The sequence below is a fragment of the Bactrocera oleae genome, chromosome 3, assembly GCF_042242935.1.
Source record: "Bactrocera oleae isolate idBacOlea1 chromosome 3, idBacOlea1, whole genome shotgun sequence".
Taxonomy (NCBI): domain Eukaryota; kingdom Metazoa; phylum Arthropoda; class Insecta; order Diptera; family Tephritidae; genus Bactrocera; species Bactrocera oleae.
Window position 1 is genome coordinate 93123520 of NC_091537.1, and position 23078 is coordinate 93146597.

General features: G+C 35.0%; 1 protein-coding gene, 1 long non-coding RNA gene and 3 other non-coding genes across 5 annotated transcripts in view; 4 read left to right on the forward strand and 1 right to left on the reverse strand.

Moving 5' to 3' along the window:
* The window catches only part of LOC118680412 (uncharacterized), a 21156-nt gene extending 15549 nt beyond the window's left edge, over window positions 1–5607 (forward strand). The window contains exons 2-4 of the long non-coding RNA XR_004975949.2: window positions 1017–1190; window positions 1321–1753; window positions 5264–5607. This is a non-coding gene — a long non-coding RNA (uncharacterized lncRNA). The remainder of the gene's footprint in view (window positions 1–1016; window positions 1191–1320; window positions 1754–5263) is intronic.
* Window positions 637–708, forward strand: TRNAQ-UUG (transfer RNA glutamine (anticodon UUG)). The gene has a single exon. It is a non-coding gene; the product is annotated as a tRNA-Gln (tRNA).
* On the forward strand, window positions 5525–5596 carry TRNAQ-UUG (transfer RNA glutamine (anticodon UUG)). The gene has a single exon. It is a non-coding gene; the product is annotated as a tRNA-Gln (tRNA).
* Window positions 5608–6131: 524 nt separating the features above from the next.
* On the forward strand, window positions 6132–6203 carry TRNAQ-UUG (transfer RNA glutamine (anticodon UUG)). Its single transcript has one exon. It is a non-coding gene; the product is annotated as a tRNA-Gln (tRNA).
* Window positions 6204–8898: 2695 nt separating this feature from the next.
* On the reverse strand, window positions 8899–10234 carry LOC106625846 (epidermal growth factor-like protein). Its single transcript, XM_014245667.3, has 2 exons — window positions 10072–10234; window positions 8899–10008 (listed from the first exon to the last, which is right to left on the reverse strand). The coding sequence occupies exons 1-2, from the start codon at window positions 10159–10161 to the stop codon at window positions 9433–9435; spliced, it is 666 nt and encodes a 221-aa protein (XP_014101142.3). The 5' UTR covers window positions 10162–10234; the 3' UTR covers window positions 8899–9432.
* Window positions 10235–23078: the final 12844 nt, after the last annotated feature.

The window sequence follows — 23078 nt, forward strand, 5'->3', positions numbered from 1 at the left end:
GCCGTTATATCCATGTATATTATGCTTCTCAGCACCCACGTCTTTTCGTACACAATTGAGGTTGATACAGCTCAAAACTTGAGCAAAGATTTGCGTTGAATGTCGCATAGGAGACATAAAGCACCAGCCATTAAAGCCCGTAAATTCATTCATAAACTCATTGACACGTCAAAAGGCACTTGTAGGCTCAATTTGCTGTTGACAAGGGAAAAGGATTACTATTTTACGGTTATATACTCCTGTAAACTGATTTTGTTATTCTAATCGCATTAACCTTAGAATGCGATGTGCCACTTCATCTGCGTAATTCCTAAGACAGTAAAATAAGCCTACCTTGAGCGAAAGTGAGTTTTGCTACTTTGTTGAGGAAGCCCAAATGGAAAATCAATGCAGAAACATATTGCGGTGACTGTAGGAACTATAAGTTAACTATTAATTGCAGCTTGTTAACGTTACATTCAAGGCTAACTTGGATCAAATAAAAAAGAAGCCAAGCTTTCCATCCAAAAAAAATTCGGATAAAATGTTCTTGACTGCTACGAATTGCATTATAACCATCGCTTAGTCGAATAATTACCATAACGTTGACATTTCTGACCATTCCCAGCTTTCTTTTTGACCACCTTGGATATAAGCGGTTCTATGGTGTAATGGTTAGCACTCTGGACTTTGAATCCAGCGATCCGAGTTCAAATCTCGGTAGAACCTAATTCTGCGAGTGCTAGAGTTTTACTATTTGAATACGATGAATATATTTATTTACTAACCAACATGTTTTTCCAAAAAAAGAAAATTTTTGAAAAAGAAAAAAATTTATTTGTTAAACGATTTAGGAATTTTTAAGGCAATTATCCATAAGTCTTCAATTCAAAGGAATTAAATTTTTCTGGTGTTTTTTTATTTTTTATATTTTTCATAGCAATTAAATTTTTCTGACCTTCTTTCCTAAAAATAGACATAATTTTCTTCTTTCTCTTTTCTACTGTTCTGTTGTGCCTCTTTTATTTATGTTTTAGGTTCATGAACTCTTTAGTGCATTGCTCGCTGAACACCAGCGGCGACATGTTCGGCAGCTATAAATACCGCAATATTTCTTGATGTTTACTTTGCAAGTGATGACGACACATTTAACGCCAGTTTCTGCAGAAGAATACAAAAATGTCACGAAGAGATATTTCGACACTGTAATGGTGAGTAGTTGAGTAAGCGTGGGAAATTATTGATGGTTGGGTCTGAACTTTCCATGAGTATCTTAAAAAACATCTTAAATTTTTTATTGTGCAAAATATTTAAACAACAAATATTTTGAATCAATTTCAGGTTTACGCCACAACTGAATGAACATTGAAAATAGCACGTGCCAAAAATGTGCGCATACTTTTCAATTAACCAGGATTTGTCATCAATTTCCCATGAATACATTGAAATGCAGAGATCGCATTAGCCGCCGCTAATTTAAATTAAATTAAAATGTTTCCAAGTCTTTTTGTTTCAATAATTTCCAGCAGTGCTTAAAAAACTTCGGTGTTTTCTGGTGTGCTTCGATACCCTAGATGTCTCAACGCGTGCAACAAAACATTTCCCACACAATTTATTCAATCTTATTCAATCTCACTAATATATAATAATACTCACAGTTCAACGGCATCATTCATAGTCGCCGCTAAATAGCAAAATTATGTTAATGAATATTCAAAGTAATCGAAAATTGTGTGATTTCGCTGAAAACGCCTACCATAAACCAGCAAGCAGAGTAGGTTTTTCATGTATTTTGCAAAGGAAAAAGCAAAAAAAAAAAATTATACTAATAATAATGAAAGTAGCTATAAATATTAACAGACAAACTTGGGAAGGCAATGTTCTTCATTATTTAGTGATCTTAAAAATTTAAAGAAATTTAAGTAATTCGCTTAGAGACTTTTCCGCCGCTTCCATTGTCGCTTACTGCCAAATTGATGATGTTTATCTCAAAACACAGCGTAACGGTTTGATGTTTTATGTTGAAAGCGTTGCTCGGTTGCGCTGTTATTGATGGGTAATTGCGCTGCCGATAATGTCTCTAGCGATAATGGCTATGATGAATATGAAATTCTATTCAAATTGCCCAAAGTCACCGTCAAAGTCAAATCAATATGTGTGTGCGAAATTAAATTACCACAAATTGCACAAAGTGAGTGTTGCAAAGTGCCATCAGATGCTGACATGTGTGTGCCCACTCACACTTTAAGGGTAACTTCCGGTTGTTTTTGGATATAAAATACATATGTACTTGTATGGCTGTATAAGATCATTCAGGGTTTGCATTCAAATCTGTTATGGTTGGTGCATGTGCTTGTTTATTGAAAGTTTCTTAACACTCTTCTCATATGTTTACAAATATTATGGTAAAATGAATATTCGAAGAAATAAATGAATGCATGTCAATATGTGTAATTTCAGTATGACATGCTATAAATACACATAGTTTTTTTTTACTGTAAAAAGTTTCGATTTTCTTAAAAACTTACAGTCCTACAAAAAGTATTTGACCAGAGTCGACGCTTTCTCTAATAATACCAGCTGACTAATTTTTCATATATTATATTAATACAAATCTTTATTATTGCCTTCAAAATAGACTACTGAGCCAATACAAGCATTGTTAGATATTCATGAAATTTTCCTTAAACTTTTTATTAGCCTCGACTGGGATAACCTTCAGTGCCTTCGGCGAATATTTATTTTTTCTCTCTTGCGACCTCTACTATTATACTTAATTAAAAACAAAACATAATAAATTATTGGCTCATTCTTGGTGTCCCCACTGTAGCTGTTTACGGCATTACATTCCTAGAAGCTCGTGTGATTACGTACAAATATGTGAGTAATGATTTTGCATTTCTTCTGCTTAACTTTGTTGTGTTTTTATCGACAATTTTATTTCCTGTCAATTTGCACATTTTCACTCTCTTACAATTGATTAAACGCGCCGCGTTTTGTTTGCTTACACACATCATTCATAAATCAATAGGAAATGCGGAGAGTGTGAAAAAAAATGGCAAATAGGCACAAAAAGCCGATATTTGAATGATGCGGTAATTTCGTAAATTTGTGTTTATCCACGTGTATGAGCATATATTTACATACATATTCACGATTCACACATACAAATAATTGGTTAATCAATTGATGCTCGATGGTGTGCATGCAAAAGTAAATGGGCAATATAAAACTGTCCAGTAAATACTTTAGCGATGATAACAACACTATATCTTCGTCCAATAGGTGGTATACTAGCAAATCATGTGATAGTAGGTGGACCAAACTATTCCACTTTGGGGTAATATATTTTAAACTTTTTTACAAAATGCCTAAACTTCTGAAAAATGAGACCATTCCAAACTTCAAACCATAAGACGTTATCTAAACTACTACTTAACGCCTCCTAAATTTCCTTACTATACAAAAACAACGCTACACAAGCTCTAGCAACATATCCTGCTAACAAGCGGCAGCATGTTGCTAAAAATTTCACATTTGTTGCTCGCAGCATTTTTTGGCCGCTTCGGCGCAGTCTCAAGCAATTGTTGCGGCTGAGCGTACACCGCTCTCTGCTCTCGAGACTAGGGTAACGAAAATGAGAAAACGTCATTAATAACCGTTACATATACGTAATAAATAAATAGAATTGTAGAAACATTTTCTGTTTGCTTAAAACACCAACTGCATGCAGCCGACAATGGCATCGTAATTCAAATGTCATTCAAAATCAACACACTTGTTGCATGCAATACAACAACAACATATGTATGTAGTATGATACAATAGGCAAGTTGTTGTTGTTGTTGGAAAAAGAGGATTTTTACCTTAAAATAAATGTTTCGAATGTTTTTATGAGAGCATTGTTGAAGCTTCATAGCATAGTAACGGTAAAACTGAAATTGCGGCAAACTTCAAATTATAGAATACATTTTCGATATATTTTTCTTCTTATAAAAAAGTTAAGAATTTTATGCAAGCAAAACTACAAAGTTTGAAATCTCTCAAGATTTTCTTTCCAAAGTTTAAGAGCATAAATGATTTTTGAGTTTTTAGATTTCGCTCAAATTTCGACACTATGTATACTATACAAAATTGTGAAGACCTTTTATTGGTTGTGGGGCACACCGAGTGTGACAACCACAAAAAAAAAATGAGATTTTTGGGTATTTAAAATTAAACTAATGGTTTTAAAATTTATTTAAAGAATACACACAAAAAATTTTGTAGAAAATAATTATGTAGTTTTCGAGTAATAAACGGCGGCGCTAGAAAAAGTCCTCCACTGCTGCAGTCATTTCGAAACAAAAACTACTATCTGTACAATGATCTATTGTCGAAAAAAAATTAGGTATAATAAATTTTCCAAAATTTTTGGTCGTTTTTGGCTTGTCAAAATTTCGAATTTTGATCTGTATGTATATACAGAACATGTAGGAATAATGTGATTGTGTTCCGATCATTGGCACCGAGTAATCACTCAAGCACATTTGAAAAATGTTGTCTCGAGAAAAACGGTTTTAAAGATAAACTGAAGGAGCTGATTGAACTGAGCGGCTACATTTTAGAAGGCTGTAACTCAAAAGCTATTTGAGATATCGATTTAAAATTTTTATATGTAATTTTTAAAGGTATAATCTATATAAATTATGAAAAAAATCTGTTTTTTAATTCTACAATAGTTGTGTCCCTTAAATCGCAGTGGAATAGTATATATAATATAAGCCGCTCTTTTCATGAAAAATCTTATTTCCTTGATTTTTTAATACGTAGGAAAGAACCTGTTTAAGAAAAAAAATTATACACAACTTTTGAAATTTCCATACAACCTTAAATATTTGTAAAATGAGTACCCAGAGCCACCACTTAAACAGCTGTAAATGCTTTCCATTACATTTTACTATCGGAAGTACTTCTATGTTTAGCATCTAAAAATTCTAACCACTTAATGTGGAAAAGAATTAGCGTTCCCTCAGCAATAAATGAAATAAAATTTCATTGCCCCAAATGTTCAAAATTTGCATTTGTCGGTGGTCATAAAAATTGTATCGCTGCACAATGGCAATCATTCGCCAAATCAAAAGCGACACATTTGCCATTTTACAACCACATTTAGCAATCATAATTTAATGAGACAACTGTTTCTACGATATGCCAGCAAGTGAAATAAAAATAAGAGCAGATAACAATTCGACAAACATCTTTTACTTCTTAGTTAAATATTTGCTTTTTTTCGCTACTGTAGATTCGAACTTTATGACGTCTGCTAAGCAATATAGCGCGCCGATACTAAAAATAAACGCACAAGGCAAAGCATTGCGCGCGATAAATACTCACCACCACCCAGCAACTTGACAAGAGCCACTACAAACAAACACACCATGCCTACTTACATTGATGGCCAGAGCAACAACAACAGCAACCAGTTTGAGAGAGCGTAGTGTTGCTGCTTTTTCGTTGTGCAACGGTAATATCTATATGCTCTGTAGCAGCTCCGCACCATACAGGTTCTATGGTGTAATGGTTAGCACTCTGGACTTTGAATCCAGCGATCCGAGTTCAAATCTCGGTAGAACCTTCAAAAACAAATTTTTTATGTATAAAAATATTATTCGCAGAGATTCTAAAAAGTCATGTGTATGTGTTATGTTTAGATTTTAAAATATTTCAAAAGTGTATGTTATACCCACAGCAGGTTTATATAAGATCTATAAAGATATAAAATAATTAATAAATTGGAAAATTTGTCTGTTAATGAGAATTTGGTAGTTTGATGGATATGTATGTATAACTATATATATTTGAAGTAGAACACACTCATCTTACCATGCTTAGGTTTTATTATACTAAGTTTGACTCTTTTTCTGAAATGTTATTAGAAAATTTGAATAAATTCAATTTGCCTTAATACGCTAATATATAAAATTTATTTAATTATCAATGTATATACAATACATATAATAGTTTTATTATTTTGTACTTGAAATACGGTTTTTTTTAATTTAAAATTTTCAGCATTAAAACTTGAAAAAAGTATTATCTGTTGATATCTCCATCTGTTGAAAATAATTGTCTATTCTCTGGTTTCCATTTTGGCGAAATTGTCAATAACTGGTTCTATGGTGTAATGGTTAGCACTCTGGACTTTGAATCCAGCGATCCGAGTTCAAATCTCGGTAGAACCTTAAGTCATTTATAAACTTACTTTTTTCGATATTTGAAGTTTTAGAATTTTTTAAATTCGAAACAAAATATTTCAATAATGATAAAGCCATGAAAGATATATCGAAAACTCTGCGAAAATTAAATAAATTTTGTAATAAAAGTATTTATATCAACACTAATTTACAAATAAAAAAATTTCATTTAAATAAAAAACCGCAATTTATTTAGTTCACAGGATTTCAGACGTCTACAAATATTATTTTCTACAACTAATATAAATTTAATTTATTTTTTATAAATTAATTTCAAACTTTTATGCAACTAGTTACTTGCGCAATTCAATTAAATATCTGATATGATAAAAAATTCCATATTTTTTTGCCTTGTTTCTAAATTCTGCTTTCCATTTATTATTGTATGGCATGTCTGCGCTTCAACTTTAATAATAAATTCCATTTAGCGTGTTATCTGCAGCCAGAAAGGCTAAAAGTACTAAGCATTTAAATTGCAGGCACTCCTGACCAGTGTCTACCTGTCACGAGCATACACATACACACAGGCAAAAAGTGCAATAATCTTCTTCAGCTTGCTGCCAACGGTTTTGCATATTATTTTTGGAGTTTTCGACTGCATTGTAGTATTATTACATACCTCTAACCACCCTCCCAACAAAGGCTGTCCTACTAAAAGCCACTTCCGGCTGACTATCGATTGTTTTCTTTCACCTGTGTGTGAAGCTTATCGCATTCCTTATGTCTACTGTTCACCTGTTTACTTACTATTTCCTCCTTTTAGCGCGCCGGGAAGAGTTCGTGACTTCTATTAATTTACCTTGGTGCTGACAGACTGGTTGTTGGCCTTTACTTGTTTTCTCACAATCAAAAATATTTGTTCACATATGTATGTAAGTACGTATAAATCGGATGAGATAGCAAAACAGTGTACATAAATATAGTTTACCAACTTGTTTTTCTATACGTTTATTTTTTTATAGGTAACCTACCGGAAATTGAAAATGAAATCTAATGGGTCTACATTCACTTTTTCATTAAAGAAGCAGGGATGAGTCAAAAATTATTTCATGCCAAAATACACACAGTTTTACTGATTTTGCTCTTTAAATCAAGCGAAAATCTAAAGTTAATTACAGTAATGTAAAGCTCAACAAAGCTCATATGCAGTTTAATGAAAAAATACAATTGAGTTAGAAAAGGTTTTCCTTGATAAAATTTAGGTCGATTTAATAATAAGCTTTCGCTTTCGAGGACGTAAAGAGCGTTATACTGCATGATTATGATATCTCACCGCTTTCAATACTTTTCTGCTTAACTGGCTATAAATTATTTAATATATGGTAATATATGTACATTTATACACATATTCATAATTTCACTCAAAATCCAATACAAAGTTTTTATGGAAAACAAATGCGTTGTAGTAAGTAGATGTCGAATATTAACAACTTTGAAACTTGGCACTGGTAATGGGTTTAGTATACCCATGTTAATACTAAATACAATCTCACGTGGCGCACCTAGTGTGATCGCCCTAAATAAGTGATTTTTTGTAATTTTTTTAATGAAATGTTGCTGCTGTAAGAAAATGTTCAAAAGTTTCGGAGATATACATAATTATAATTATTTATACATAATTCATGAAATATCACAAAAAATTTAAGCGTGGTAGAAAAAAAAACCACAAACTATTAATAATTTGCACAAATTACTTTAAAAAATGTCGGATCTTGTTCAGAAATGAGATAATTTTTAGCTTGCCAAAATTACATTATTTCATACTGCCGAAAGCTGTCGAAATATATTCATCTAACAATATAAAGAGAAAAGATTTGATTGCTTATTTGTTTGAATTAATTAAGCTCCGCGACTACTTGACGGATTTTAAAAATTCGTTCGCTGTTGGGAAGCTACACTCTCTAGGATGAACAAAGGCTATATTACAATATATTTTCAAAAAAGTTAAAACTCCTTACTAAAACGCAAATAATGTAACCCAGGGTGTTAAGAAATTACCTAAAAAATTCCTTACATCTTCCTTGTACGCTGTGAATACTATTGATAATAGAACAAAGTAATGTACTATCACAACAATAGTTTTTTTATAAAAACAAAAATATAGGGAGTCAATCCGAATCGGTCGTGTGCGGAATGGAATATAAATAATATTATAAGTGTAACATCTCATCGTCTATATGAGGACCCCAAGTGGAGTGGCTACAGCGGCTTACACAGAAACAAATTTCAGAGGGGTTTGAACTCCTAAAACCACTCTTTGCATATGCCCCTGATCTGCTAGTACTAAATAAAGAGAAAAACGTCGAAGCGATAGAATGATTTGTGTTCAAGTTACAGCTGCAGCCTATTTGAAAAATGTAGTTTTTAGAAAAACGCATTAAAAAAAATTGATAGAGCTAATTGAACTGAGCGCTTACGCTTTAGAAGGCTGTAACTCAAAAAATATATGTAATATTCATTCAAAATTAAAGCATGTTATTTTTAAACTATAAACCATCGAAATTCTTAAAAAATAAACATAAAATTATTTTTTTTGAAACTACACACTAGCTGTGTCCCTTAACACAAACAAATTTTTCTTTAACTGCGACAAGCTTTTATTTATTGCTTTTGTCTGCTTCATCACTTCTACACTTTCTTCAGTTTTTCTAAATTTATGAGAACAATTAGAATGAAAAGCACATTTGTCATTGCAACTAATTTATTGCTACTAAATTTTTATTCATTCTGTGCGTACTTATGCTCGTATCTCGCGTAGTTTTGCAGCAGCAGCAGCAGCAGCAGGTTTACGCTTTCAGCACTTATTTGTGTCATAAAAAGTTCATTGTTCCACGCATGAATGCAGGGTGCTCCAACATAAAACATAAGTAGTTAAAAATGTATTACGCTAAGCTGATAAGTGGCGCGCGCGTATGTGTATGTGTGTGTTGGTGGCACACACAATGCAATTAAGTTGGTTTTAAATATCCCTTAGTAATGCTGAAGAGTACTTCTCCCATGAATTTTCTAGTATTTAATGCAGATCACAGTTATATTTATATTGGAGTTTTAAGTTTTAATTTTAAATGCTTGTTTATATCACAATTTTTTTTATTTTTCTTTTTGGAAAAAATAAATTCTGAACTTAACTCAGTACAATTCTGAGAAAAATGCTTGTATACTTCGTGGTTTACAAGAATTGAGGAATGAGTAGGCGGGTGTGCTTTTGATCTGCGGCTTATCGTTTTCCGTTGATTTTGCGTTTCAGGTGACATTTCGAAGGATGCTCTGAGTGCGTATTTATATTTCTCCAATATGCGTAGTAACAGCTGATCAGCAGCAGCGATGCTAGAATTCTAATGATTTGCGCTAATTGCGTCCATAGTGCACGGCTGCACGAACGTCGAACACATTCGGGCTGATTAGAGGATTGCGGCTCGAAGCCTTCATAACAAACACAGATATTCGCTGCAACGCAATAACCGTTAACACAACCGCCGTTACATTGTGGCGCACAAATTTCGAGGCCTTCATGTTGTTGCAACATCAAATCTGGCGCACAGGTGCATGAGCCGTTCACGCAGGTGCCGTTGCTGCAGCGCTCGTGGCAGCTGAGTGGCTGCGTATTACGAAGTGTTGTTGCGATCGGTTCGCAAGGTGAGCGCGGTCCATTGTTCTTGGCAAATCCTTCATGGCACTCACAAAACTCTGGCCTAACACACACGCCATTTATGCAACCCTTGCCACATGATGGCTTGCAATTCCAACCGTCTCCCTCATAGCCAGCGCAACAAATACGTATAACTTCGTCTTGCTGTAAAGCGTCAATTATTTGTTATTTTATAATATATTGTGTTATTGTCACTTGAACACTCACTTGGCCGCGTTTCGTGCAAAAAACAGCACTTACTTCTAGTACTGGCACGATTCCGACTAAAAATAATACAATTAAATGCGCTTTAAGCATTTTACAAGGTTAGGTGTTGACAATTAACCGGTCGAGTGGCAAGTGAGCGACTACGCGAACTGCAAATGAATTCTTTGCGGAGAAAATGCACATGCACTGCTCGCAAGGGAGAAAGCTAAAATTACAGTGGGGTATTCCCAGCCAACACAAGGTAGGTAGAATGTTTCTCATACCTCATAGAGCGCATCTTGTAATTATACCCCTCACAGGGTATATTAATTTTGCCACGATTTGTGTAAGATCCGAAAGGAAATATCGGCGATCTTATAAAGTAAATATATAAAGAATCAGCATGACGAGCTGACTCGATTTCATCATGTCCGTTTGTCTGCCGGAACTAGTCTCTCAGTTTTTGAGATATCGATCTGAAATTTTGTGCACGTCCTTTTTCCACCAAGAGAACTATAGCATATAACGTTTTCCATCTCTTACCTCAAATATTTTAAATTTTCGGTATTTAATGGGGGAATCAAGTGTTAGTTCCGTTCGAACTTTGCCTATCTTACTTGCATTACATTGCATTTGAAGAAACGTTCGATAAGCTCTACTAAATATAAATTTATATCAAAGTCTTTAGTTTAGTTTACTATTAGGGTGGGCAATAAAAGTTCGAAAACTTTCTTTAACCGTTTTAAGAGAAAGTAATGCTTAAAATACCGCTCTAAAATTGATATTTGGTTTTTTAGTTTTAGAAAAAGCACATATATACACATACATATGTTTTGTAGATTTTTAATATTTTCTAACTTGCATTGCAGGTTTCAGTGGAATAAGCTTATATAGAAGCATAGTCAAAAGCTTGCATACCTAAGTGTTACTTAGTGCAATAACTGCAAACACGCCAATTGTAAAAAATAATTTATATCATTAATCGACAATTAACTTAATTCGCACGCCATTTCGATATACACATATTTTTTACTGGTTTGAAAGCTTTCAACAACAAAAATGAGCTTTAAGTTTCTAGCCCGCTTTTACAGCTGAATACTTTACGAGACGTGATCTCTTTGTTCTCTAATCTCTATCGCTGCTTTGAATTGCACTTTTTATCAAAGTATAATTACATACAAAAGTACATTATGCATTTTCCTATTCGTATGTATTCACAAACATTCTTATGTTTCCGAGAATTCGCTTGTTTAACATATAATATTTGCAACTAGTTCTTGAATATATCTATAATTAAATTATTCAAGCTTTGCATGCGAATGTAAATAAGTATGTTAAATAATAAGGGAACTCCCGTTACTTGCTTGAATTGGCTACGTCATGGAAATATACAGAGGGAAGGTACTTTTTTTTTTTTTGACTCAAATATCTTAAAAGACTGAGTTTCACTTGAGTTTTCCAAATATTCACGGTTAAGTGAAAAACGTTTAGTTGATCACGTTTGCATTAGAATTAAAGCATATCGAGGGGTTATAATCGAACATACATATCGAAAAATATTATCCGAAAACTTGAAGTTGATGTGACACATACCTTTGGAGATATTTTGACTAAGTGTCGGCTTCCAAATTATAAACGCCTTGTTCTCGAAATTTTTTCCGAAACAGCTAGATCGCTCGTCTTGAAATTTTCGCACAACCTCTTCATATATAAAGGGTGTTTTTTTATAAGTATGCTTTTATTTTACTAATTCACTTAGCTTAAGCTAAGTAATTTACAAGCTAAGATACTACAAATCTAACGAGTTTTGGGTCACTGGCTCTGTTGCTCAGCGGTAATTCACAATAACTGCTTTGCGTTTTTGTTTTAGAATTCTTTTTCTATTCTCTTCTTCTTCCTATTTACTGTTATTAGCTGACATAACTCATTCGCTTTTTTTATTCTGCAACATAACAGTAAGCCTTTGGCTTTATTATTTCAAATGCACTCACTGCTTGCTATTTGCTTGCAACTGACAATGCAGTGAAATATGTGATTTCGAAAACACCCTACTTTTCTCTCGCTTTCGACGCTTTGCTTTACCCGACTGCATGTTACGCTAAGGGTATTATAATGTTGCTCCAAGACGAGCGGTCATAAAAAAACTAATAATGTGAAGCAACAAAAATTTATGTAAAAATTATTCCAACAGGCATTTTTTCGTTCTTATATAGGCGAAAAATTGTCATTATTATAGTTTCTATTTCTGGACGATTGAGAGGCAAAGCTAGTGTGACAGCTTTAAAACAGATGATTTTTAGGAATTAAAAAATTGTTTTAAGGTATATATATATTTATTTTAGGAATACACAGTAAAATTTAGGCATAAAAAAATTAAATATTTTTCGTTAATTATGATCTCCGTCGGCGCTCAAAAAGATAATGCTGCAATGATAACGGCCGTCTCCGTCCATAAAACCTAAAAAAAATATCTGTCCGTACAATAACCTACGGTCGAAAAAATCAAAAATTGAAAAAATGGCGGCGTTTTAGAAAAAATTAAAATTTTGTTAGTTTTTGAACTTATCGGCTACCCTTTAGCAGCCTGTAACTCAAAATTTTTTTAAAATAATCATTAAAAATTTTAGTAGGTTTTTTTTTTTAAATCATAGACTGTCGAATAATAAATAATTTTTTTAAAAATCTCACATATATTTAAGACTTACTCGAAAGTATATGGTGTTTCTAGAACAATCGGTCTCGCCCCAAATCAGCGCTCTCCTACGCGTTCCAACTTACCACTGTTGCATGTAAAACCGTAATTCTATGTCTCTGCTACATGCTGTCAGCGGCACTCAACACCGAACTGTTGCATTCAGCTCACACGCATTTTTACCCGGCGCTCCTCCTGTGATAGCTCACAGCGCTCATACGCCACGGCATGCAACCGCTACAAACATGTACATACATATGGATGTGTCGTTGTGCGAGCGTTTGTGTGCGCGAATGCCATTGTTTGCTGCATTAATGGTGTCAGCGACTTTTGCATTTGTGTTGGCATGAAGTTGCAAGCAATAACTCCACTGCAGCAACTGCACCTCTCTGCAGTCTCTACACATATCTCTCCGGTTCTACAACTGGCTCTTTATTCCTTGTGATTAACAACCCGCAATCATCTCATTTTAATTAACGCAAATTTATGTTGGCTTCTTCTGATTTATATCAAAGCCAAGCATAGTTCAACGCATATTTGCCATGAGCATGCAACTCCAAACGAGTTGTTGTTGTTGTTGCCTTTGTTGCATTCTCTCCATTTTGTTTGCTGTAAGTGTACACATATATTTATAGCTTGTTATCTGAGGAATTTTTTGGGTTAGCAACTTTGCGCTTTGCTAGTTCAGGTTATTCATTAAGTGAAGAAGAAGAAGAAGACAACACTTTGACTTTGTGGCTTATCCAATTCACTCATTTATTTTCTTTGCAGAAATTCTATGCTGCTTTCGTTAGCACGAGTGTTAAAGGGTATTAAAGTAAATGTTACTATTGGGCAAACATTAATGAGAGGAGAGAGACATAGAGTAATTTTTTGTAGAAAAGTGTGAGTAAGCTTTAGACAATGGAGCACTTGAAATTTATCATTAATAAATAAGTAATGGAAAATAATACGTAATTGTGATTGGGACAACAGTGAAATCAAACGAAATTAGCATTAATTCACCATATTTGATATAATGATTTATCTAAAATGCTTACACTTCAACAAATTTGTGCTGCGTAGCTTTAGAGGCTCAATTATATAAGCACTGACCGCATGATAGTTCCAAATATCTTACCAAATAAAAAAAATGTCCATACAAGAACTTGATTTTGATCGGACAGCTTGTATGGCAGCTATATGCTATAGTGGACTGATATTGACGATTTCGATAAATGTGTAGCTTCTTGGGTAGATAAGAGCGTATGAAAATTTTTTGAATCGGTAATTCGAAACCATAGTACGAATTTGCGTGTATACAGAGACGATTACGACACTTCCTTCTGGCTGTTACAAACTTCGTGGCACAATCAAAATATTTTAGCATTGCTATTGTTGGGATAAAAGGCACATTAAAATACGGAAAAAAGCGGATCACATCTAGGAAAGAAATTTACTCTAAAAAGGTTTCTTACAACTTCAATGTGAGCGCAAATGTTAATCCTTCACCATCTACACTTTTGCTCTTAATAAGGAATACTTTTAGTTTTACTTTTCAAAGTCTCAAATATATGCGTTTACTTATTTTCACAGTTCACAAATGTATCCTTTCCATATAAAGTTTCACAAATATCTTTCAAGTGCTGCCTGTCACTTCCAATATTTCCATTTAATCCCTGTTTACTTGCAATTCAGCGAATATGTTAGTTTCTGCAATCTAACATCATCAATCATGCAATAAGAAAGTGTTGGTAAGTGATTGCAACATCAATCCATATTTTTTTTGTATTGAGCAACAAAGTTCTTGAATTATTTATATAGAAGACTCACAAAGAGATAGTGGTGTGATGCAGTAGTGAACCGATTACTCACGAAATTTCGTTTTTGTATTGAATTGAAATTAATAGAGCTGGCAGCGTGTAAGTGACACTTGAGTGCAGAGAAAATGCGATAGTAAGACATACTCGTATGAATGGCTGTCCTTTTTTAACCTTTATCAAAATTATGCTACAATGTAGAATAAAATGAGTTGATTTTATTGAAGTTTAAAATATTTTTGAAATTTGATAAAGTCGCTTGTTATAACTTCGTAAATAAAAGTGGAATTGAAAACCCAAAAACTTTTATTATGCATTTATTGGCAGAAATATATAACTAACACACACACATTTTCTAAGCCGAAAATAATTTTTCTTAAAATTGCTTTTTCATTATTTTTGTAAATTTTTTCTTCATTTTAACATCACGACTGTCACTTTGGTAGCATATTTGCTTTGAGCATAAGTTAAAGAATAAGTTTTTCATTTTTGAACGTTTTTCCGAAATAACTGTTATTACTTATTTACAGCTTTCGCCGCTCTGTCTAGCAGTTAAAGTAAGCTTCTGTGGCCATCAGTTAAAGCGCTTGTTTTGTTTGATTACCAGCTTGTCTGCCAACATGTCTACACTCTACACTTTAATTACTCCGTTAAACGCTTGATAGCTCCTTATATTACCGCATTAAAATGTGGTCTTAAACACTGCTGCTCAGTATGCGAGTCAAAGTGCTATCTTTTTTAATAACAGTCGTAAAAATTGAAATGTGTAAAAGAGTTGAGAGGGAAACCCAATTAAAAAGCACAAAACACAACATTTCTAATTTTCTGCGAAAGCAGCATTTTTAGTCATCTTTATAGAACAAATGTTGTAAATATATACAAATATTTATATATACTTACTATTTTACTCACTAAATGCTGTACCTGGAAGTTGAGCTTATCAGTTGACCTTTATTCATATGTATAATATAGAATAGAAAATCCTTTACATACTTCGAGACTAATGATTAATTCCTTTTGTTTACCAAATGAAAATATATAACATAATACTCCTTATATTTATTCGGCAGCCTTAGTAATGTTTATATGTATGTGGTATACTATATATTCAGCCCCATACCCATTTCATCTAACCACTTATCCGCTTATATTTGCAGCTTTCAAGCCTCGTTACTTTGTTATGCAATGAAACTCGATCTACGCAAACACGCTGGATGCGATTTGACAGCTCACTCGTTAGCTAAAAGTTTGCCTAGAAGCGTGACAAGTTGTTTGTCTATCGGAAGAGCAGCGACGACTTTTAGCGCAGAAACTAAGCTCATAATACTCGCATGTTATTATCTTCCTCTCCGTGTGCGGTTCTAGTAATCTCATCTGTCATGTGGGTTAGTGCTATGTGCTGAAGAAATAAATCGGTAGCAGAAAGTAAGCAATCATTTATCTAATTTGCAGTGGCATCCAGTGGCCGAAGCATGTTTCAAATATCTATGTATGTGTGTATGATGGCATTAAGGTTTCGATATTGCACCCGAAAAGTTGATATGAGGGGTGTTCAAAAAATGAGGCGAATTTTCGTCTTTGAAACAAATATTTGCTTGTTTGTCTAAATTAATGTTGCGCCTGCAAAATAGGGAGGTATTCTGCACTTATGCCAGCGCTTCCTCGATTCATCGAAAAGCGTTCTCAATTTATTTTTGGGATAGCATTAAGCTCTTTCAGTGATTTCCGTCTATCCTGTAAAACAACGGCCCTTTAAGGTTATATTTACTTTTGGAAATAGAAAAAAGTCACAGGGAGTCATGTCTGACGAATATGGAGGCTGAGGCATCGTTAAAGTATTGTTTTTGGCCAATAATTCATGAGCAAGCAACGTAGTAAGAGCTTTTAACAAACGAAAATCGCCAAGTTCATAAATTGACGTCTAACTTTAGCGGCTGCTATCGATAAAGTAAGCAAAAAATATAGCTGGAAATTTTATCATACTTTATTTTTAAGACCGATTTATTTATTGCTACGCTATTTTTATCGTCTCACTTTCAGAGATTGTCGTTGGAGCAGACACGATTTGAAAACAGGAAAATGATTTTTGGGAACAAATCTGAAGCAAATAGTGAATTGAAAGCAATTCGAAGCAAAATTCACACAATTTAGTGAACGTGTTTTTTTTTTTTTGTTTTTTGATTTGTGACTCAGTCATTTTTATTCTTCCAAAAATTGGAAAATTGTTCGATGATTTCTTTCTTTAAATTTTCAAATAATGCTATTTTGACATAGAATTCTTATGTCCTGTTTGTATTTCAAAATTTCAATGATGAATTATTAAAAATGCGTATAAAATTATAACTTTGTTAAGTTAGAACATTATAGTTCTCTGCTGGTCTTGACTTCGTCGTCATGATTATTTCTTGCTTTTTATTTAAAATTCCATCTGGATATTCCCTTAAAATGGAACAAGAAAGCACAAGTGACAAGAGAAGTAGTTTTCTGGAATGTTTTTAAGGTACTTCCCATCAGATCTCATACTATTGCAGACTAACAGTCATCTGCGCGAAGACCATTACTGGAAAAAGCATTGCTAGAAACGCATTGCGAATATCAGAATATGTGGGAACTACTTTTTATATACCAAAAGTTGCATTAAATTGTCCTGGATCAAGTAGAACGCTTGCTACTAATTTGGGAAGAACTAACTTTAGTACATTCCTTAATAAGCATGCAGAAATAAGTGAACTATAATCATTACTTATTGTAAATTAATTAATTTTAAATGTATTCTATTAACACACTTTCTGCAACAAAACTGCTCAGCTCAGGATTAACTGGGAAAAAGATAAATATGTATATATGCAAAGTATTCAAGCGTAATCCAAACCGAATTAGCTGACGTGCAGCTTCCTACCGCAATCACTGCGTTTACTAAGCGCACCCAACTGCAGCAAACAATAGTTTATTTTTTTATTTTTGTAAATTTAGTTTTACCTCTGGTTGCAGCGCAATGCTTGTCTTTGTAATGTGACTTCAGTAGAATATAGTTTTTATTTGCCGGCGCTAAGCGCTTCGCCTGCTACGCCCCATCCACCTGGCTGACTAACGGTTTCTCTTACAGGAGTGACATGTCTGTTGCTGCTTAGTGGCCACGGAACGCAAATCAAATATTTGTACCGCAAGCAAGACACACCCACACACATATGTTGACGTAACCATGAAGTCTTCTATGTGTGACTGTGTCATTCTGAGCTGAGAGCTTGCGCGACCCACCATTGTTTCTGCGCGTAGCGCGTTGTTACGGCGACTTGCAATGACAATATCCACTGATTGCTCGGTACACAATTGCATGGCAATGTAGCGACACCAATAAGCGACCGCCCCAGCGAACTGTCAGCCAGTCCGGCAACAACAACAAGGTTTGCTTATATTGGTGTACAGTGACTCGTTTTTAACATGCAGTAGGGAAAGCGCACTGTAAAAAATTACTTTCCTGCTATAAACGTGCCGGGGGAAAAAAACTGGGGAAAAAGTGGCACTGATAAAATTTACGACTCTATATGCTATGCGGCGCAAATGAAATACATGCAATGGCATTTGAATTGCGGATCAACTGAGACCGGCGTGGGCGCGTCATTTGCATAGCAATATATATTTACATGTGTATGAGTGTGCGTTATTGATGCGGTTTTATGCTGGACCAGCGCTGCACTTACCACTTTGCATACACAGCTATCTAAGGCAGGGCAAAGTGAAAGTGCTGTGATATGCTCGGTGGTTAGAAAGCTTCGTGGTGTCAACGGTGGATTAAGCGAATGCGTAAAAAATGGAGCAAAGCTGACATAAAACGATATTGAAATTGTTAGTCGTTTAAATAGTTGCATGTACACTGCCTTGTTTACAACTGTGAATGCATAAGGATACCACATGCAAATATATGCAATTCTTGCATAGAAGTGAACTTTGGTGCCCTTAGATATTTTATGTATAAGGCTTAGGACGAAGCTGAAATGTATACAATGATACTATCTCGCAGAATAACCCAGATTTAGTTGCGATTAATTCTCTATATAGCCATTTGTATTAATTAAAATTCTATACCCTGAACTGGGGCTCTCAGTTTTTAAGATATTGATTTGAGATATTGGACTAGTATAGCATATAGCTGTCATACAAACTGACCGAACAATACTAAATGCTTGAATGGAACATTTTTTATTTGTTTTTCTTGTTTTTCTATTTTTTTTTTTTTTTATAATTAACCGTTTGATTTTATGTTTCACATAATTGCAATATTAATAATATGTCTGCCCTTAACATTGTTAAACACCAAAAGCACACAAATAGACTCTCATCCACCATTTAGCTGCACCCGCCACTGCGTATACGCAACTCGAGCACTTGCGAAAACACAGTTAAGTGTGTAAGCAATTTAATTATTGCCGCATCAAAATTATACACTGCAGATAAAGCCAAACTGACTAGCATATTGCGATAGCAGCAATTTTGGCGCATGCAACAACCGACTGTTGCCAACATTTTGTCAGCACAAAAGCACGCGCCGCTGCCGCGCACACATCAACATTTGCACTGTGCAATTAAATTGCCAAATAAGTTTGTCACGGCCACAATTTAGCTGCCAGCAATTTTGTGTACGTGAGTGCCGCAGACAGTGTGCAATATGCAATACGCAAACAGAGAATGTGAGAGAGAGAGGGAGAGAGGCTCTGTTGGAAGCAGCAAGTCAGCCTTAGCGTATCGCTTTCCAATTTTGATTGCATTTGAAGTGTTTATTTGTGTATCTCTTGGCTGTCACTGTGTTGCAAGAGCCTTGTTGAGACGATAATAATTATATATATGTATACAAAAATACACTATATATATATATACACTTCGCGGTTGCTGCGGAACGTGCACTCTCGTGCGCTTGAAAAGTTAGAAATGTTTGCGGCAGGGACATATTTGCACCGCATCGTAACGTCATCTGTCTTGTCTGATGAAATTTGCGCGCTCTGACTCCCCTTCACCGCATGCTTGCATACATATGTTCGAAAGTTATGAGATTTCATATTTTCGCTACAACTGTAATTGTACAGTTATTTAGGCGTGTTGTTTTTGCCTTTGTAACGCGCATTGCATTCGGTCGTAAATAAAGTAGGTCGGGGTCTGTAAAGTTGACTAAATGTTGACAATAATTGCAATAATACATTGCCAACGGCAACTCGGTGCGCGCCAACAGCTTCAATAACAACCAAAACAATAGCAACAACCACTGCATGTAACTATCAACAACTGCCGCTGCAGCAATAAACATTAACCGCAAATTCTGCGCACATTTTAAAAATAGAACAACAAGTTTTAGTGGTTGTTGTCGCGTTGTGTTGGTGGACACCGATCTCGACACAATGACAATGCTGACCAGTGTCGGTGTCAGTGACGCAAACTATGAACACGGACATGACAAAATGCCAGAGCGCTGATAGAAAGCGCTTACGAAGCGGTGAAGGCGGTTGCTTTGAAAAATATATTTACATATACCACATATATACAGGGATACACTTGTCAAATATTAATGCGGTTAAAAGTTATTATTTTCAAGTGGTCTAAAGAAGTCTCATTGTGCTGGCGGCACTTTGTCTGAAAAAACAAAAAAAAATTCATGCAAAAACTTGCATGAAATGTGATCCCGATTCTTTCAATCTAAATTAAATAACCTCATGCCCTTAATCACATAAAAAGCTTGGCATCTAAATAGTTAGACTGATACCTTCATGGTAACGAAGACATATTTGTCTCTCACAAGGCAAACTTCAATACTTTTGTAACTGCGGGCAGGGACGAAGTTTTTGTTCTCATCTTGGCATTAAGAGAAATAGTACCCTGATCTCAGAATTCTGTTCTCACTGAACATTATTTCCTTGAACATCGGTACGTTAGTTTGAAGCTGTAAAGAGCGGGTTAAGTTAGTAAACCCTGTAGGAAATTTAGAAACCCAAATAGGGATCTTCATTAGAGAAAGCATCGATCAGGTCTTCTGGTTGCACCAGAGCAGGGCTCTATACTATCCACCAGCGCGATTGATGAGTGTGTCGAGGTATTACGCTATCCTCTCATGCTCTAGCGTTGGATCAATGGACCTTCTGTGAGCTTGGCAAGTTCTGGTTAACAAACCAAAATTGTACAGCTGCGAGATCTTTGTGACCCAAAGTGGACCGCAAGAGTGGCTCTGAACTATTTGCTTTTAACGGAGTTCATCTCGTCGCCATGGTAGGTGTTCTGATTGGATACAGTGCAATAGGTTCAGACGCATTGACCTTAACAAATTTGTGGTAAATTCAAAGCGCTCCATCGATCTATAAGGATTTAGTGATCCATATCTTATAGCTTTGAGAATCAGAGAAAACAAGCGTTCAAAGTGGGATCCTTTTTTAATTCTGTAGTAGGAGTCGGACGTCCTTCTGTTTGACCTAACCTTTCGAAGTGTTATTTTCAAATATATTTTGCACCCATTACTACCAGAAACCACTATACCTAAAACACATTAAGCGACCCTGTTGCAAACCGCACAATAAAAGAAGCGCAAAAGTTCGCCGTTGTTATTGTTGTTTTGACAATATGAGCTCAAAGTGAGGTTATTAGAAAAAGTTGCTACAATAATAATTGCTTAGCGTGTTTTGTTGTTGTCCGCAACTGCTCTTTGCACAGGAAGTGGTTTTTGTTAATATTGCACATGCCAACGGTGTCTTATTGTGTTTCAGTTTCACTCCAACTACTTTAGGTTGTTATTGTACACCACTGCTGGCATTATTTGTTACCAGAGTGGTGTTTGGTTTGGCATTATGCTGCATTGTTTACACAACCGTCGGAATGATTGAAGTGCCACTGACCTGAATTTGCAGTTTGTTGATTCTTTTCAAGCATTTCACGCTTTTGCTGAAGGTAAAAATTTGCTTTTGTCAATTAAAATGAAAGCTAATTGAAGCTGTTGCAACATGCATGTGACATGAGGCGGTGTGATGAGCTAGTTAGACCTTGTCAATACCTTGATTAGCAAAATTAAATATTATATTTGAAGCTTAAATTTATATTGGCTGAGTAGTTAGAACTGTGATTTCACTTTTTTACAGAATTAAAGCGGTATTTGTTCTGTCAAATCATTGCCTTTTTAATTTTTGTAAATACAAAATAATTGTTTTTATTTGATCACAGCTCATAAAAGTGCGCTTTATTCATAAACAACTAAATCATCAAACACAGTATGCCAGAAAAAGAAGGCGCGAGTAAACATAAATCGTAGAAAAGTTACGTATACGCCCGCGACAGCTTAGCTCTAAAGCTCACAATTTATGAGCCTCGTTCCATACTTTCGCGCTGATGCGCTCAATTCGCTGTAATAAACACTTTATTTTCATACTTCGCCATACAATGAGGCAAGTGGTATGCCAACAACAACAAAAAGTGCTATCAAAATATAATAAAATGCCAAAGCTACTGGCTCTGCGCGCACAAATATATATGTAGAGTTCGGTGAAAGTATTTGCAGGAAATGAAAGCGGTAAATGTCGGCGGCTTGTGAAAGCGAGAATGGAACATGTAAATATTCATGCAAAAAAATCTGCTGCCGAAAACTTAAAGCGGATACCCTGGTGATTTAAGCCTGCGCAGCCAAGCGAATAATTGTCCGAGACAGAGTGTCAGCGACTGCCGGAGCGGATGAGATGAAAGGGTGCATTGGAGAAGGGTATGATTTAATGATTGGTCAATCTGCATTCGAGCAAGGCTACAATGTGGTCGGTGAGTATGTGTATATGTGGCTGCAAATAAAATGAAAAGGAGATGTATAAGTGATGGCAACAAGCTGCTACATTTTTAATGCTCACTTACAACATTTTTACGATTGACCGCTGGCTCATACTTTCGCATGGGCAAGGCGTGTGTCCAGCATATTTTCTGGGTATTCCCTTCCGGTTGAGGCTGTGCCTTAGCGCACTGATATAGCCACTTCCTGAACTAATATAGTCCTTGCGAGTTGGTGTATTGCAGTGACAGTTGTGGTTACATGCAAATCAATTTGTTCTCTTCTGTGTCACTCTGTGGGCGTGTGACAAGGCCACATGCGTGTATGTGTGCGCCTTTAGCACAGCTGCGGTTATTAAATTGCACGGAAATTAAGCCAGTTTCGCATCACTGCCATCATTCTCAGGAGAGTCTGGATGTGTGGTTCGGTTGGCGGTTTTGTGAATGAAACGAAAGTGATTGTCCTTACGGGAAGTGTAAATACAGAAATTAATAATTTAAAGTGGCAATGTGGCATAAGTACAACAATTTTCATTATTAATAAAGTTAAATATTTTATGAAAAAATTAAGTTAATTAAAAATTTGGGTCCCAAAATTTTTTAAAACTGCAACTTCATTTTTACATATAAGTATTCCAACTTTGGCGAATTTGAGCAAACTGTAAGGGATTTAATTTTTTCAACCACTATTGCAGTTTGTTCCTCTAACAGCATTTTAGTTAAGCATATTTCCATAGTTTTTAAAATTTTTATTG

Bases quoted from the DNA above. Each gene is read 5' to 3' on its own strand.
- LOC106625846 (XM_014245667.3), bottom strand. From the start codon at position 10,161: ATGCTTAAAGCGCATTTAATTGTATTATTTTTAGTCGGAATCGTGCCA. The intron at 10,009-10,071 runs GTGAGTGTTCAA...GACGCTTTACAG, and splicing joins TTTGCACGAAACGCGGCCAA to CAAGACGAAGTTATACGTAT.